Source organism: Watersipora subatra, chromosome 6 (assembly GCF_963576615.1).
Source record: "Watersipora subatra chromosome 6, tzWatSuba1.1, whole genome shotgun sequence".
Taxonomy (NCBI): domain Eukaryota; kingdom Metazoa; phylum Bryozoa; class Gymnolaemata; order Cheilostomatida; family Watersiporidae; genus Watersipora; species Watersipora subatra.
In genome coordinates, this window is record NC_088713.1 from 7982069 (window position 1) to 7999874 (window position 17806).

At 33.1% G+C, this 17806-nt stretch overlaps 1 protein-coding gene across 2 annotated transcripts in view; it reads right to left on the reverse strand.

Annotated features, from left to right (window-relative positions):
* Positions 1 to 17280, reverse strand: part of LOC137398683 (innexin unc-9-like) — a 29811-nt gene extending 12531 nt beyond the window's left edge. For both annotated transcript variants that reach the window (XM_068084875.1, XM_068084874.1), the window contains exons 1-3: positions 17206 to 17280; positions 1810 to 1906; positions 1300 to 1424 (exon numbers count right to left, since the gene is read on the reverse strand). In XM_068084875.1, coding sequence (XP_067940976.1) covers positions 1300 to 1424; positions 1810 to 1906; positions 17206 to 17214 — 231 coding nt within the window. In that variant the 5' untranslated portion in view covers positions 17215 to 17280. The remainder of the gene's footprint in view (positions 1 to 1299; positions 1425 to 1809; positions 1907 to 17205) is intronic.
* Between the last annotated feature and the right edge of the window lie 526 nt (positions 17281 to 17806).

Sequence of the window (17806 nt, forward strand, 5' to 3'; positions counted from 1 at the left end):
CGGATGTTACCCCTCCCTAGCTAAAACTGAAATACCTGTTATAGATTTAACAACAATATTTTTACGGCTCTGTTGAAGTATTTATAGCTAAAAACACTCCTTCCTCTGTGAAGAGGGTTATTTAAGAATAAATATAAAATTATATATATATAATCTAAATTTGGTTAATACTGTATTGCGGAATCCCGACATTAACCACACAACACTTCGGTGATTGTTTATGATACAATTGTTCACACTACGACAGACCCATCCATGTTTACGTAGGTAAATAGTCTCTATTTACTGATTTAAACGTGGATGGGTCTGTTGTAGTGCATGGCAGAGTGCTCTTACTATTCTGTTATTGCAGGATAGTAAGAGCACTCTGCCACGCACTTAATGGCAGTGTGCTACTACTCGATGCGGTTGCTGAAATGAAATACTAATTCCACAGCGACTATCACACAAGAAAGCATAGATTTAGCAATCGTCAAAGTGATAAACATTTTGCAGACTGTGCCGGATGCCCAGCAAAGTATTAAGAGATTTTAATAGCTGCAATGTTTTAGACATATCCGCATTGCCTCAGTGATCTCATTAGGTTATGGTGTACATCGTTAGCGAATAATTGGTGAGAGGACAACCCTAACATACGGTGATCAATGTGTATCAGCCTTAATAAAAATACCCTATTTTCTCCTAAAAAAGATACAGAATTTCAGTTAATGGTTTGTTTGAAATGAAACTAGTCTTGGCTTGTTAAAAACTGCCAAACTAGCAAACAAGTTTAAGATAATTTTGGTAAATATGCAAAACGATGTGCTAAATTAATCATTGTGGTCTTTGTATAGTATCTTGAATATGCACCTTAATAAGTCATGCATTTGAGTAAATCATTTATCAAAGTACCCAATGAATTATTCACTCAAGTAAGTCATGCATTCAAGTTAGTCAAGCCTTCAAGTAAATCATGCACTCGGGTAAGTTACGGTTTCAAGTAATAAGTCATGTATTCAAGTAAATAAATTACTCAAGTAGGTCAAGCACACAAATAAGTCATGCACTTAAACAAGACCTGCACTCAAGCAAGTCATCTATCCAAACCATTCATGCACTTGACTGAAACTCACAAAACATGTTTGAAAAAACACATTTTCTTGAATTCAAATCTTTTTTCGAATGTTTTTGTAGCTAAAGTATAAGATCATGCTCTCAGTATGGTAACTTCAAGTTTGATGTTAAAGTTGCAGGCATCTGAAAGAGCCTTATTACTTTTAGTCTTGCCAAGTGAGCATAACTCCAATTTAACCTACTCACCCAGCACATGTTGTCCACCCACTTTCTCCATGTAATGCTGGTAAACTCAGCAGGAGGAATGCAGGCTATTGGCTCCCCTGTGTAAGATCTTAGTCCAACAAATCCAGCCATCATCAACACCAGGCCTATTAGAATAAGTTATCTTTTTTGACATTCGACTGACTCAAACTGGCACTATTCTATCATAAACTCTGTTTCCTTAAATATAAAAAACAATAAATATTGACCATGACATAGCTTTTACTAAATGAATACTAAAAGCTGGACATAGACAGGTGTCACATTTAGAGCATAGTGTTACAACATAAATCGTACACATCCAACTAGCCATAGGTAAAGCATTATTCTGACCATGCGTATAACTTATTTGACACATAACCTACCTTATATATAACTTAAATTACATATAACTTACCTGAATAATAACTTACTTTGCAATAACATGTTTTCCATATTACTTACTTTACATATAACTTACCTTACATGTAACGTACCTTGCATACAACTTACCTATAGAGTATCTGTTACTCAGCCTATCAAAGCCATCATCATCTCTCCGTTCAAACAGTTTAGCGCCATTTCTCACTGATGAGATAAAGGTTGCAAACTGAAAATATAGATTGAACTCATTATTTCAATGTTCTATTCAAGGATTTATTTCCTCTCTAACACTGGAATACATATACATTGTCATCTAAAGTGGCCAAAATATCTTTATAATTAATTATACCTAGCTTTCAATTTTGTATGTAAACTCTATTGTCTGTTTTTAGTACCAAATTCAATAGAAGTTTCACTATTATTTATAATAAAATTTTGGTACATAGAATCTTTTATAATTCATTACTTTTTCAGAAGTCTTTTTTAGTTGGAACTACTTTTAAATAAATAATCATCAGCAGTATTAGAGATTTGTGGGTTTGAAATGATTGTTTCGATGTAACTTTTAAATTTTTGGTTGTACTTTTAAAATTTTTTATGCAACTCATACTGGAGCTGATTCCTGTTATCATGATAATAAAGAAATGAGAGTATTATCCGTAAATACGTAGGTAAGTTTTTAAATCAAATTAAAAAAAATAATACTGTATATTTTGAAGTCTAGTAGCAAACCCGGTTGCAAACTAGTCAAATAGCTAACATTTTTACTCCCCCGTAAACATTCGCATATGCTCCATGAGCTAGCTGACCCGAATTGAGCTCAGCTCCCAAATTTAGTAGCAGAATTACTATGCAATTATTGGCATTAGTGGCATTATTGGAATTTTCTTGTTTGGCAACTCAATTACTTTAGTGGACAGTACTTTGTGATTGTCTCAGTCTTTAAAATCATTTTCCCACCAGGAGCATCTGCCCAATTTTCACTATAGATTGAGACCTTGCCATACGACATTATATCATTCTGGTGTTTGGGTTGTAAAATGTAATTGCAATGTAATGTACAGTAAATTGTAAAAATTGTTGTATAGAGGGGTATAGGAACCCATAGTAATTATCTAATGCAAACGTCCACAGGTAAAAAAACAACCAAATTTTATATACATGTAGTTACTGTATATAATAAAAATTAGTTACAAAATAGTATATTAACGTTAATATTTCAAACTTTATAGTAAATATTATATCAAACACTAAATTGCACAATGATTTGATATCGTTTCCCTCACACAAGATCAGGCCATTACGAAAGATGAAAAATGCCAAACTGACAGAGTATTGTATCTTTTTTAGGCATTGCGGGAAGGATTTCGCCAAATAGCATATCAGCGTTTTTGTGACTCTAACGTATGCAGAACACTGACCACCAAATTTCAATTTTGAGAGACACTTTTTGATGACGTATGACGAGGAAAATGCTGTAAGGAAAAACTTCGTGTTCCCCACCGTAAGGCAAAAAAACCATCAGACAGGGACGTTGTAATTCAGGGGGGGGGGTCTACTGTAATAAAAGCTGTGTCCATGGTAGACCAACACTAACATCTGCGCTAGTGGACCACGTTATAGCATTTTAAAACAATTCTGTGAGAGATCATCGGGCATGATAATTAAGTGTACAAATATTCTAATCATTCTAATTGACCAATTGTTAAAACATAGAGCTAGTAAGCCAAATGGCACGAGTTAGAATCCTGTATGAAGCAACTTTTTTGCATCCTCTAACCATGACTTCAAACATATGAGTGGACATTATAAAAAAGGTTGTAAATATAGTTATTCCCTACCATTTATTGACACTCCTGATGATCTCTCATAGCCCACTAGACTACTACATACAATTTTCTATTAATCGTTACTAGCACAATGCCAGTTGAAGACTATATTTTAAAATTTTGTTTTTATACTGTGGTAGAGTAAAGGTAAAGAGTAGAGATTTGGCATTCTCTAATCACATGACTTGTCTTTCCGCACCAGCTAATATACTTTTAATAATGGTTTTAGGCTTGACCTCTATTCAAAGTGTGCGCAGCGCAGCGATCTGTCAGTGAGTCAAGTGAGGAAAGGCTTACAGCATTCGACAGACAATGGCAAGTGCTTGCACTTGTCAACAAGTCTGCTTGACTATACAATAGGCTGTCTGTCAGAAATATGCGTAGTCATAAAGGGGGGAAGCAAGCAGCCAGAAAGTTTTTTTAAATTATGTCAATTTTTATTTCAAAACTGCTACAGTCAAAGCTTGTGAGGTTCTAAATCGGAATTGAGTTCAAATTGTTCAAAATTATATGAACTAATACGTTGGTAGCCCCGTGGGCTGTGAGAGATCATCATGAGTAATAACTATGTGCACAATTATTCCTAAATGTGGAATAGTGAAGTGGCACAGATGGTAATGTGGGTGGCTGGGAATCTAAATAGATAGGTTCAATTCTCACGTGGTGAAATCTTTTTTTCAAAAAGTGGCTTTAGACCGACGCAGACGGCCACAGCTTACTATAGCAAAGATTAACCCTTTTGCTGCCATAAACGCACTTATGCGTTTTTTTAGGGTTCACTGCCATAGACGCATTTTTGCGGCTTTCCAAGCAATTGCGTAGTAACTAGATTTTATTATTCGTTGACAACATAACCCACGGTCCTTAACCCAAGGTCTTTAAGACTTTTATGCTATTGACAGTGTTGTCTGAAGATTTCATTATAAAATCAGCCTAAAACAACAAAGCAATTTTAAGCTTTCGTTTGAGAATTTCTAATCTAAAAACGAACATTTTTTGTGTGAGTTCATTAACTAACGCGTGCGAGTCAGAAAACAGGTAATTACATATGTTGATGACATTATAGCCAATTCAGATTTAGATTTTTGTGATTATACAGATAATTAAAGTAGCAGCAGTGACTCTGATAGTGGTGAAAGTAATAGTTTTGTAAGAGTAAGGAACATTGTGGAGGATCGCCTAAGCTTTGTAGTGATCGCTTCACATAGCTTCGTCATCGCACAAAGTATAGATATATTGAATTTTTGCATAGCAAGGTTGGTTAACATGTTGGCAAAATAAAATATGTAACAAAAATGTTCTAGATAGAGATTGAACTTGAAAAAATACTGTATACATATCATGAAGCAATATCGGCAATTTTCGGTAAAATGGCTGGCAATAGGCCGATAGCCGAATTTGCACATGGTTGGCAGTAAAAGAGTTAAGAGCTTTTTATATTGGAAAACTCAAAGTAATTACTTTTTGGGAAAATAAATTTATAATACTTCTTTAAATACCATATAAATATTTAATTTAATACCATTTGGTCTCAATGATGTAAACTAAGCCAGCAACAAAAGGAACCAAGATACTGAAACTGAAAGACACTGACAACAGTTGTAAAAACAATCTTTAAATATATAATCTATATATATATATTTCTCAAAATATGTCTGTATATATGTTGGTCTGTTGGTACGCATTCCAGCTATAGCTATTATTAGAACAGTGGAGCTGGACAACAATGCAGGCGCAGTCCTGGAGTAGTCATTGGATGCCTAGCCTTATTAACTAGCTTAGTGGAATTTTCCATTGGCATTATGCCATGCTACTAGCTTGAAAGGCACAGTTGTTTGACAAGGTTTTAAAACCTTTACAGTTGTTTTTATTTTTCTCTTAATTTACTTCAACTACACAAAACACTTCTCTCATGATATGTAGTCTGAAAGTTAGAATGGGAAATGTTGTTATATGTTAAATACAAATCAATTTTCTGTTCAAAGACTTTTATTACCCGGGCAATGCCAGTCGGTACAGCTAGTATCTTATTATAGTAAAAGTTGTGTTCATCTGTCTGTCTGTCTGAAACCTCACTAAAAGTGTTTAAGGAAATAATATTGCCTCATGCAGGAATCGCTCTTGGATATTACAATTAGAAGTCAAGTACTATAACAACTATGCCACTGGACCGCCTTGAACCGTCACTGTTTAGTTGTGGCCATACTTATTACACACGATGAATTCTCACGACACAAGGTACAGCTAGTGTACTAATGTTTACTATAGTAAGAGCCCTGTCCGTTTGAAGCTACTCTTAGAATTCTAGAAAAAAATGCATCTTACAGGATTTGTACTTAGATCTTCAGCTTAGCAGCCAGGCATATTTTCAATTGGGCTACTCATGTTTTTGCTGCCCTGTGGAATAATTAAGAGACCACAATAATTATTACCCATTGTGATCTCTCACAGCACACAGGAGTGTCAGTGTGTCAGATCATTTATTAAATATTCACACATTTTGGTTAAGAAAAGTAATTGTTTTCATTGGGATTTGAACACACTGCAGTATGCCTAGTTGACCATGACTTTCCCAACTGAACTAGTCACACTCATGGCTATTCTCTGGGCTATTCTATTGGCTCACCTGACAATCTCTCACAGCACACGACACTATCAGGATGCGAGTAGATATACCAACACCGACTGATGATTTAGATTTATGCTCCGTATAAGGAAAAGTCACTTTCATAAAAGCGATAACAAAACATTTTACTTCAGTACATATATTTGCTGAAACAGCCAAATTGTAACTAAACTCTATAAAATTTATTTCAATTGTTCTAAATTGGAACAGTTTAGAACAAAAAGTTCTAAACAACTTCTAGACCATCATGTCAACACCCGACTGAATTTAGAACAAATTGTTTTAAATTTTACAGGAGTGTGTTCGCAGTATTTTGGAGTTGTGGACTCCTGGTATTCTGTATTAGGAAACAATATAAAACGCTATATTACATAACAGGTTTAGTAACTAACATGGAAGTGTGACTTTATCTCATTAGCTTTATGTATCCTTTAGTCAGTTTCATGTAATCATAAGGCGCAGTATCACAGCTTGTTACCGCCCCAGATTGTTTGTATTGTGGTGACAACGGTATTTCCATTGAGGATATGGTGGCTTAAAACTGTTTTGTCACAAAGTTTTCATTGCACACAGGAAAGGCACTTTTTAGTTTATTGAGCGGTTGTTAGTAAAACAATATTAACAACTGTGTTGTTATAGCAACTACAATGTTATGTCCTAGTTATTCATTGCCATACTTGATTTATCATCAATTTAATAACAATTTAATTGTATTACATAAATTTGTTGGGTTTTACTGGCTTCAAAAACCCAATGTTATTGTAACTAGGGAGATATTAAATACAGATAAAACATTACTTCACTAATGAAATGATTGGATTGGTTAAGATGTCAGTTACAGGTGTATTCAAGTTTCCCATGTATTGGGAGTACATGACAGGTTACATGATGGCATACACAAGCAAGTACATGTGCGCCTCTCACAATTGCAGGAAAATTTAAAATCTCTTGTTCTGATTATGCTATTTGAGGGTACACTCTTAATTGTCATCAGAGACATCATTAAAGATGCATTGTAACAAAATCTTGGCAGATTTTGTAATAAAACCATTTGGTAAAATCAGCAAGAACTTTAGTAAAACGTTGATAGATTTTATCAGAAAGTAATGATATATTTTTATCACTTGCGATTGTTTGTAGTGTTTGAGATAATCTGACAGCCAGGATTTTGCAAGATTAAAATTCAGAAACATGGTATAATAAACCCATAAATGCCTAAAGTTTGTAAATTACGATACCCAAACACTTGTCTTCCACAAATGTTTTTGTTGTAGACTAAAAATACGTTTATTTGGTTTGTATGTGTTTCACCACAGTAATTGATTGCGCGTTGTTGAGAGGGCAACTACGGATTGATGAAAATGTGTAAACTAAAGGAAACGCTTATATTGTACCCATTCAATGATAGAATTTTCTTTGATATTTAATCATGCGTATCGTAGGGCGTATGGGTTTAAGGAATCACTTTGCAGCAGACCTATTAAGCATTGTGAATAGGCCAACTTGAGAACCAGATGTAACGCTATCAGAGTACAGTGAGAAGCATTAACTCAAAAATGCTTTGGTTTTTCTAACAAATATGCTAGCAAAAGACTTGACACTTTGATGTCCGAGTTCGAAATAATTTGGGAGTTGTTTTTACATCTGATCTTATCCCAAAGCAAACTCGTTAGCATATTTTCGCTTTGTTTTCTCTAACTTTTAGTTTAGGTAAGATAACAAAATTTTGGTCGCTTTGTGCTTGATATCCGTTTAACAGATTTTAAAAATTTCAAATTGTTTAGACTATTAGTTTTTAAAATATTGCCAAAATACTTGAAGCATTCCAAACTAGCCGATAAAGGTAAGATAACCGCTGACAGTACGTTAGTTTCTAAAAACACACCCCTTAAAATTCACGGCGCAGAAACGGACAAAGCTAGAAAAGGTATTTTCAGAAACAAAAGCTTCACAGTAAAGCTATTTGTTTCTCTACTTATACTAAACATACCGACTCTATCAGACTCAGTGTATTACAATCATACCGACTCTATCAGACTCAGTGTATTACAATCATACCGACTCTATCAGACTCAGTGTATTACAAACATACCGACTCTATCAGACTCAGTGTATTACAATCATACCGACTCTATCAGACTCAGTGTATTACAATCATACCGACTCTATCAGACTCAGTGTATTACAATCATACCGACTCTATCAGACTCAGTGTATTACAATCATACCGACTCTATCAGACTCAGTGTATTACAATCATACCGACTCTATCAGACTCAGTGTATTACAATCATACCGACTCTATCAGACTCAGTGTATTACAATCATACCGACTCTATCAGACTCAGTGTATTACAATCATTAGGTCTTCTCAGTTACCTCTCAAGCATCTCTTCTTTCAGCAAGTCTGAAGTTAAAACTGCTTAATCTATTTTAATTATGTTTTCGTTGTATTCTACAGGTTTAGAGCTTCAAGATAATATTTAACTCAAAGAGTATTGTACCACTTCAAGGATGAACTTATACAAAATTTTAATAGATTTTTTATCAGAAAGTATCAGTATTTTTTTGTTATTTGTGATTGTTTTCGGTGTTTGAGGTGATCTGACTGCCAGGATGTTTTAAGATTAAAATCTACAAAATTTGATTGTTGTTAATATGCTCAGAAGAAAAATACGTTCAAAATAACTTTACTAGCTGCTGTCCATTGTAGAGGTGGAACGAGACACGAGACGTCTCGAGTATTGACCTGTCTCGTCTCGTATCGGTCTCGTCTCGACTTAACTATTGCCAAACTCGAGACAGGAAATAGAACCAAAGCGCCTGCGCACGGTTGTTAAAACATGACTTCTTGCGGTAGCAACAACTCCATATATTGTAATGGATTGCGGGCAACTGCCTTTAAAGTTATACCTGGTCCGTTACTACCTGTTGCCATTGATTATGTTGGCCACCGAGTCTAATCATGTAGTCCGGACAACGGCCCTGTTAATATATTGTAGTTCGGTTCTGTGTCCTTAAAACAAATACCGGGTCGTATCCAATTACCCTCAGAATAATCCAATTTAATAAATAAGACTGTTGCGAGTAAAATGTCTGTATTTTATCTTATCGTGTCTAAACACCAACTGCCCTTCATAAAATTCGAGTCTCTTTCATATACTACCAATTGCGGGTAAAACTTGGGCGTACACAGAGAAACGAACGAAAGGCCGTGTCGACCATAGTCCGTGTTCGGTTAAAAATGACGTTCTGTTAGCTTAATAGAAGAATATACATGTACATGTATACAGTAATTCATATAATTTCATGAGTACAATTTAAATATAATTCACATACTACAGTTAATACACAAATGAAACTTAACATTAATGAAACGATAAGAATGAAAGTGTGCTCGTGTGTTCTTTTAGTTGCGGTATTTCATTGTAGATCGACGGCTATCGGTTTCATTACACATTACATTAAAAAGTAAGAACTATTCAATAGATGGTAAAAATATACATGTACAAAACAATATGTTTGTAATAATTATGATCAATCAAGCTCAAAATTCTTAGAATATATAACTTCGGTATTTTAGAGCTGTTTGTGTCACTTTTGTTTACAAAAACTACATGCATATCACTATTAAAATGTTGTATTTAAATCGTTTACACCAGGTGAAAATTCAATTTATAAAGAGGTTTATCAGTTTTATATATAGCAAGTACGCTAGTACTTGTGTAGTAAAATTATCACCAAATGCTCATTAATTTACTGTCTCGTGTCTCGAATTTTTACAAGACAGTGTTTCGAGTCTCGTCTCGAACTTAAAAAACCTCTCGTTCCACCTCTAATCCATTGCTATAGTTGATATCGGCTATTGATTCAAGTTGCAGTGTTATGTGTCTCTATCCTGTCAGTCTCTTTGCAGCTATCATAATCACACTTTTGATTTACTTGAGCGTTGTAACCGCGATCGAGTTTTGTTGGTTTTAATCTTAAAATATCTTGGCAGTCAGATCACCTCAAACATGGAAAACAATCGCAAATGATACCAAAATACTAATTCTTTCTGTTAAAATCTACTAAATTTTTTTCTAAATTCATATGCGCTTCTACAGTTAATGGAAAACTGTAGTAACATGACAAGGCTTCAAAGCATTAATCTGTGTCATGCAACAGATTCAGCTAAAAACTTGCAAATTTCACATAAATTGTTTCTGTTGAAATCTATTGGATGCAACAGTTCTCTGAAATATTTTGTCGATTTAGAATGAGTAGCAGATAAGCCAGAGTCTGCAGAAAGTTGACTATACAAGCAATAGTACTTATCAAGGCTTATCATGCGGATGTATTTGTGGTAACAGCCAATGTTTTCTTTCTAATACGCTTTATAAGCTATATGTTCGTTGATAGCACCTGCATGAGCATGCCATGATGCTGGGTGCACTGAGGTGGAAATTATATCTAACAATGGTTTATGAAACAATATCGCATCGTTGAGTGGCGCTTTCTAATAATTCAATTGACCAATCAAAAACTCTTCTAATTATACACTAATATTTGTGCATAAATAAATTGAAGCTCTTACACAATGACATCACGCAAACACCAAACAATTTATCCATTTTTGAATTTTTGTAGAACTCACAAAAAGTGTGCTTGCTACCAGCAAACTTGAATCATAATCAATGCCTTCCCTTCTGCCAGCTTGAGTGCAAAGCATTAATTTACTTAGTGCATGCCATCAGGTCATCAGTAAAATGAGGGACGGATGTTACCCCTCCCTAGTTAAAACTGACATGTCTGTGATGGATTCCACCCGGATATTTCTCAGGCTCTGGTGGAGTATTTATAGTTACACAACGCTACTTCCTCTGTGAAGCGCAATTCTGTTGTTTACTCTCAAAATATTGTGAGCCGATAGGCATGCTTAGTCACTTTATTTATAACAAGAAATCTATTGACTTGATGTCGGCGGCACTTTGCGTGCATTTCTATGTTTAAGTGAAATAAATTCATGTCTATTTACATCTAAGACACAACCTGCCTGTATCCTTACACATATTTAACAGAGATGTTTAATCAGGTTTCTATGCATGAGAAAATGAAACATTTAAAGCTAATTGATTGGATGACATAATTCTCAAAGTGCGCCAAAAGTTAAATATCCAAAGTATTTTTTAGTTAAGAATTATAAGCACTGGTACCCTGGCAGTGTAGTGTGTCATGTGATATTGCCAGGTGTGCCAACAAACCAAAGAGAATGAATATGTGCACAATCATGCACTCAAAACAGAATATGATCCATTAGCACAGACGTAGGAGCTTAGGTCTACTGCGCTGTAAGTCGCAGGATCGAATCCTGTTTGTCACACTCTTTTCTGAACATCCAACTGTCGTTACAAACAGCCAGATACAGCTTTTATAATCTAAAGATTGAAGCCAAGTTTGAATTGATCGTTTTAAAACTAATCCTTATGCTAAAACTATAAATACACAGATAGCTGCTAGCTTATATGGAACATACTTGTATTCTTTCGTTATTGACAAGTGTTTTAGTTTGGCTTATTTTAAAGGTCTGACCCATGTGTCAAGTCGTTACCTCTAAATTTACTGCTGAACTTTCACAGCCTTCATAAAATTTTAAGTGTAAACAAATAACCTTTACTTAACGCTTGAACAATAAATGGAGAGCAATAATAATGACAACAATGATAATAAGTTATAATAAAGCTATTCAAGTAAAATCCAAGTACCCACCAGATGATAATTCTTAGAAGAGTCAAAGTTCATAAAAAATGAAACATGACAGTATTTTTCTCTCAAGAACATTGTTTTTGCTATAATTTCATCACTATGCATTGCGTGAGACACTTGCAGACACTTGCAGACACCTGTCAGTTCTGTGAAATCTTGCCAAGTTAATCAATTATGCAATATCGGAATATGTGACTGATGGAAACTGAGATGCCATTTTATTGCGACATAACATCTAACCACTTGCAGCCCTTGGCAGAAATGGAAGCATATCAACGCATCTTGATGTAGTCCTAATTGCGAGTTGCCACATTATGTAATAAGATGGCTATATTCAATGTTTAATTCTTTTTTATCGACATTAATAAATTTCATTTTGTCATTGTGAGTGTCGGTTAGTTCACATAAAAACTGCTTTTTCACATTTTTCGCCGGACTTCATTTAAACTTCAAAGATATGCTTCCACCATGTATATTGTTAAAAATATTTTGCTCCAAAACTCTGGTTTCTGGGACCCATACAATGATAACAATTAGTGACATCATTCTGCACATATTTTTGTCCTAAGAATTTGAGCCAAATGTCACGAGATCAAATTCTGTGTGATGCAATCATTTTCACAACCTACAACAATGAACTTACAGAGAATTTTAGTAAATTTTATCGGAAAGTATTGATATTTCTCCATATTTTGCGATTGTTTTTGATGTTTGAGGTAATCTGACTGGCAGGATGTTTCAAGAATTCAAATTGACAAAACTTGATTGCGATTAGACCACTCAGATCAATTAAAAGTGTGATTATGACGTTTTTAGTTACAACAATGTCGACCAAATAGGAACACATGGCGCTACAAAATGAACCCAATAACCTGTACCAACTATGGCTATGATAACAATTAGTGACACCATTTCCCACATTTTTTTCTTCTAAGCATTTGATTCGGGATCACTTTTTGTCAATTTTAATCTTAAAACATTCTGGTAGTCGAATCACCTCAGACATCAAAAACAGTCGCAAATGATCGAAAAGTAAAGATAAAATTACGTAAAGCTTAAATAAAATGAGAGCTCGTCTTCAAACATCCGCATGCGAGTTATTTAATTCAAAGAGGAAAGAACCGCATCAACTGGTTTACTGCTGGTTAGCCTTCCGGCCTTGAGGCTTCAAACTATGACAGAACTTACAACAAAGTTAAATTGTTTCACATTTAAAGCCTGATTTGAACGCAATATGCATGTAGCAAACTTAGTAAATAAATTAAAAAATTGCATGCAAAATAATTAGATATACATGTAATCTAACTAATAATAATAATACTAATAAACGCACAGCTTTGTAAAACTATTAGCTATCTACATCATAATTTCTTCACACTTACTTCTTTGGCCTTGTGCTGTCAACAGATGTTTAGCAATAATTGAAATAAATAAAATAATTCTACTTTTAAATATTTAAAATTACAGAGTTTTTCATTGAAGGAATATGTAACACTTAATAAACATCAGAGAGTAGCTATACAATTTATAAGATCACTGGTTTCTTTTTTGTTTTTATCAACTTGTTGAAAAAAATAAATTGTTAACAGATTTTAAATTTGGAGGTTTTAGACCTTTTCAATTTCTAGCAGTTTTGTTAATTAAAATTTGTTTATCATTTTAATATATAAAATATATGTTGTAAGCAAAATTATATTGATTATATTATATAAATTATTTTTTTATTATAAGATTGAGGATAATGAATGAAAAAGTTGAATGAAAATTAATCAGGGCTGAAGATACATCGACCTTGTGCCTACATTGACCTTCTGACATACGTTGACCTTTTGACCTACACTGACCTTGTGACATGCATTGACCTGGTGAACTTTAACTATCAAACGTCTTACAATAGGCTAATGATAATTAAAACTTTTTAAAACAATTAATTCAAATTTATTTTATTTATATTTATTCTGTTTAACCTAAATAATTATACTATATGATTCTACATAAAAATATCTAAATATTTAGTTGTAATAAAAGTTGATTGTAACGAGCTAAGTTTATATATATCTACATGTTTTTAGTTATAGTATGCAGTATACTGTACAGTTTAGAGTGTAAAATGTTAAAAAAAATACTTTACCGAAGTTATTTTCTTGACTTGGAACAGATTAAAATTTACATACATTAATTCTAATAGTAATAGTTGTTTCAGATCTAGACTCGTTTCTCGAACAACCTTCTGGAATAGATTATGTTACAGACTCGAGGTTCCATTGTAATACTTATTACTAACTACTAAACTGAACATAACCTAATAAACTCAATGCTAGCAAGTGATATTTTTGTTGTTTGTTTGTTTGCTTTATTTCATCAATTATATATGAATATATACAATTGATGATAATAATTATTATAATAATAATTATAATTATATATGAATATATACAAAAGAAAAGAAAACTAGACAACGAGCATCCAGAGAAGGTGATGATGAGGCCATGTGCGCGATAGCAAAAGCTAATATATAATATATATTATCTTATATAATATAAGATTACAGGCAAAATTTAATCAAGCATTAATTATAAATCAATTATCCCAATAGCCATGCCCTCAAGCTCCTCTTAAAACCTAACGTGTTTTGTACACTGCGAATAGAAATAGGCAGAGTGTTCCATAAAACAGCTTCTTGATAAATTGTTTTTTGTGACTAGCAGCGGAAGATGATTTAGGTAGAGGTAAGTTGAATTTAGAATTTTGAGTGTAGTAGTGCTGTGAGAGATGGGAATATGTTGAGTAAAAAGATATATGAGCTCTAAGCAAAGTCCGAAATTTAAACAATTGACTAACATTCAAAATATTGCATTGTTGTAATTTTTGTGTGCTTAAAACGCCTATAAAATGTTGTAGTAATACGTAACAAAATCATAAGCAGTATCAGTGCTGATAACATGCATGCAACTGACCATATCATCTCTATACATGCATACAATGTAACTCATAATCTAATTGACTCACAGACAAGTTCAATTCTGCTTATCAACTAAAAAACTAACAATAACCTACTTCTACAAAATGTACTTACATATTTAGCTCTGCGCTGTAAACAAGAATTACTTGCGTAGGTTATTTTACACCTAACCTTTGTTAATGCCTCGTAGTTCATTTCAAGGTTAAATTATAGCTTAAGGCCACACAGAAACAACAGTTTTTGCTTGGCAATAGGAAAAAACAAAGCATTTTGTTCCAAAACAAAAGATACACAATGATCTGAAACTAAAACAAAATTAAATACGATGCAGTTCTTATAGCTGATTTCTTCACAATTGCTAATAAATGTTTGATAGTTCTACGCAAGCTTTGTAACCTTGGGTTTTAGTTACACAGAATTAAAAATTTAAACTTTAGCTAAAATACGTCAAATGCGTTTAGCATAAAAATTCTTTTTGTACACTGATGTCAACATAGCCAGATATTTAAAAGATTTATATATTTAATGTTATGCTTACAATGCTATTCTTCGGTCATAACATACCACAAAAAGTTTACAAGTAAAATAACTAATATCATTCTGAAAAAGTAAAAAAGGCAATAAGTTGATGGATTTGTCAAGCTCGGCTTTTCTCTGATTATGTATATAATACATAATCTAACTTGCAAGGAAAACTAAAAATTAGTGTGCAACAATTGCTTATATAAGCCACGGTGACCCAGTTTTTGATGATTAAAGAAAAGAGAAAACGTCCTGAGAAAGGCAAAAAGCAGCGATGCAAAGAGCAAAGATATATTTTCCAATTCACTATAAAAAGAAACTATATGACATCATTTATTAACCCTGGCTCAGCTGTGGACACATACACGTTTGAGTTATCTTCTCTTATTGTACAGCTCTATGGTTTTGATAAAAAATTCAATGTCATGAAATTTTATCTCAGGTCAATCCATATAATTTTTTATAAGTACGTAAATCTAGATAAAAATGTTTAGACCATAAAAGCAGGATAATTATATTATATTATAATTATAATATAATTATAATATAATGAAAGCGATATAATTACAGATTTGGTTTGAAGCCCCGTATTGTTAGTCTTCATTTGTTTAGATGTAAAAACTTGAGTAAATGGGCAACTAACTAATATTAACTAATTATTAACGTGAAATAAAATCTTATTGTTAGAACAAAGTATGACCAATACTAGACTATCTAGTATTGAATCAACTACTAACCTACTCTACGGTCATCTTTTATAATACTAATGAGGCTAAAATTATAGACGCTGGCTTCAAGAATTGCTTGAAGTTATCTTTGGTTTAGGCTTACAAGCATATTTAATAATTGATGCGTTCTTTATACATGACTTACTAACCAAGTTAAATTACTATCGTGTGACGATACATATCTTATATCGACTAAAAGCTTATGTCTAATTGTTTATCGTATAAACTAGAAAAAGCCCAAAAACAATAAAACAAAAGTATTAAGCTCTGAATATGCCCCTGATTTAGCATTCCATTAACTTTAGTTTTGTTGATAAAAATCTGGACAACTTGAAACTTGACTTCCCAATTATACATATTGTTAAAAATATATGACAAGTTTGTATGGTTACCTCTTTGTTGAAATATTAGCAAAAAGGGTACTCTGCAATATCAGGAAGCTTGCTAGACGATTTCCTTGAGTATGTCTAGTTGGCACAGCTAAAAAACCTACTAAGTTGTTTTAAAAAGACAATACGACACCGATCTTCTCGAAAGAACGTATACTATATAATGTACTATATATATTTATAAATGTATTTATATATATATTTATAAATATTTTTACACATATATTTATATATGTATTTATATATATTTGTGTACATATTTTTACATATATGTGTTTCTTTATACAATTATATATACATTTATATACATATTTATATATATTTATATATATTTATATATATAATCACATATATTTTTATACATTTTTATATCTATATATATACATATACAAATTTATATACATATATTTATATATATCTTTATATATAAGTATAATATTGTTCTTGTCAATTGTTCTTTGTCAAAATAGACAGTTTCTTAGAAAAAGAGTTGTGTTGTCCCAATTTACAAGAATATAGTCAAGGTTTATGAGCGATCAAAACAAATTTAAACTACAAAATATTCCGAAGACATAATGAACCGCTAACCTTAACAAGTGAAACATACTGATATGTAAAAATTACTATGTACACAGTGCAAAACTTGGTTAAGTAATTTTTAACCAGATTCATGTCTTGCACGCACCAGTAGTTCTTTTTAGGCATGATAAAAGTATGTCCTTACCGCACTCATTCTTGATGAACCCCGTTTCTCCAACCTGCTGTATTTCTGTAGTTACTAACAAGCACTTGCTGCGAGTGTCAACAACTGAGTCAATGCACCTGTTGGCAGTCTTCAGCCTATAGCTCATCCGAAGGTCTACAACCAAATGCGTTTATAAATTGATGGCTTCAAGGCTAACGATGTCTCATCCAATTAGAATTGAGCAGTTTTTGTTATGAGAAAGGATAACTGCTGCTATTGATGTCATTTTCCATTTTGGAAGATTGCCACCAGAAGGAAACAGCCCTTATGGAAAACTTGTTCAGCTATTTATAGAAGGCTGAACAATTATTTGTGCTTTGTGTAGCATAGCCGGTCATCTCCTCTTACCGAATCCAAATTTTAACCTTTTTATAAGTTCAGTTGGATCTTGGGAAAATTTCACATTTCTAAAGGCTGGTTTACACTATAACGCCTTATGTCGGCGTTTTCTTTTTGGCGTTCATCGTCGATTATGGGAACATAAACTGATAGCATCGACGAAGCAATGCGGATAAGTTGGGAAAGCTTGCAGCTACCAAACTTTCCCGATATTTCGCTGAGCATCGACGATTGCCTTTTT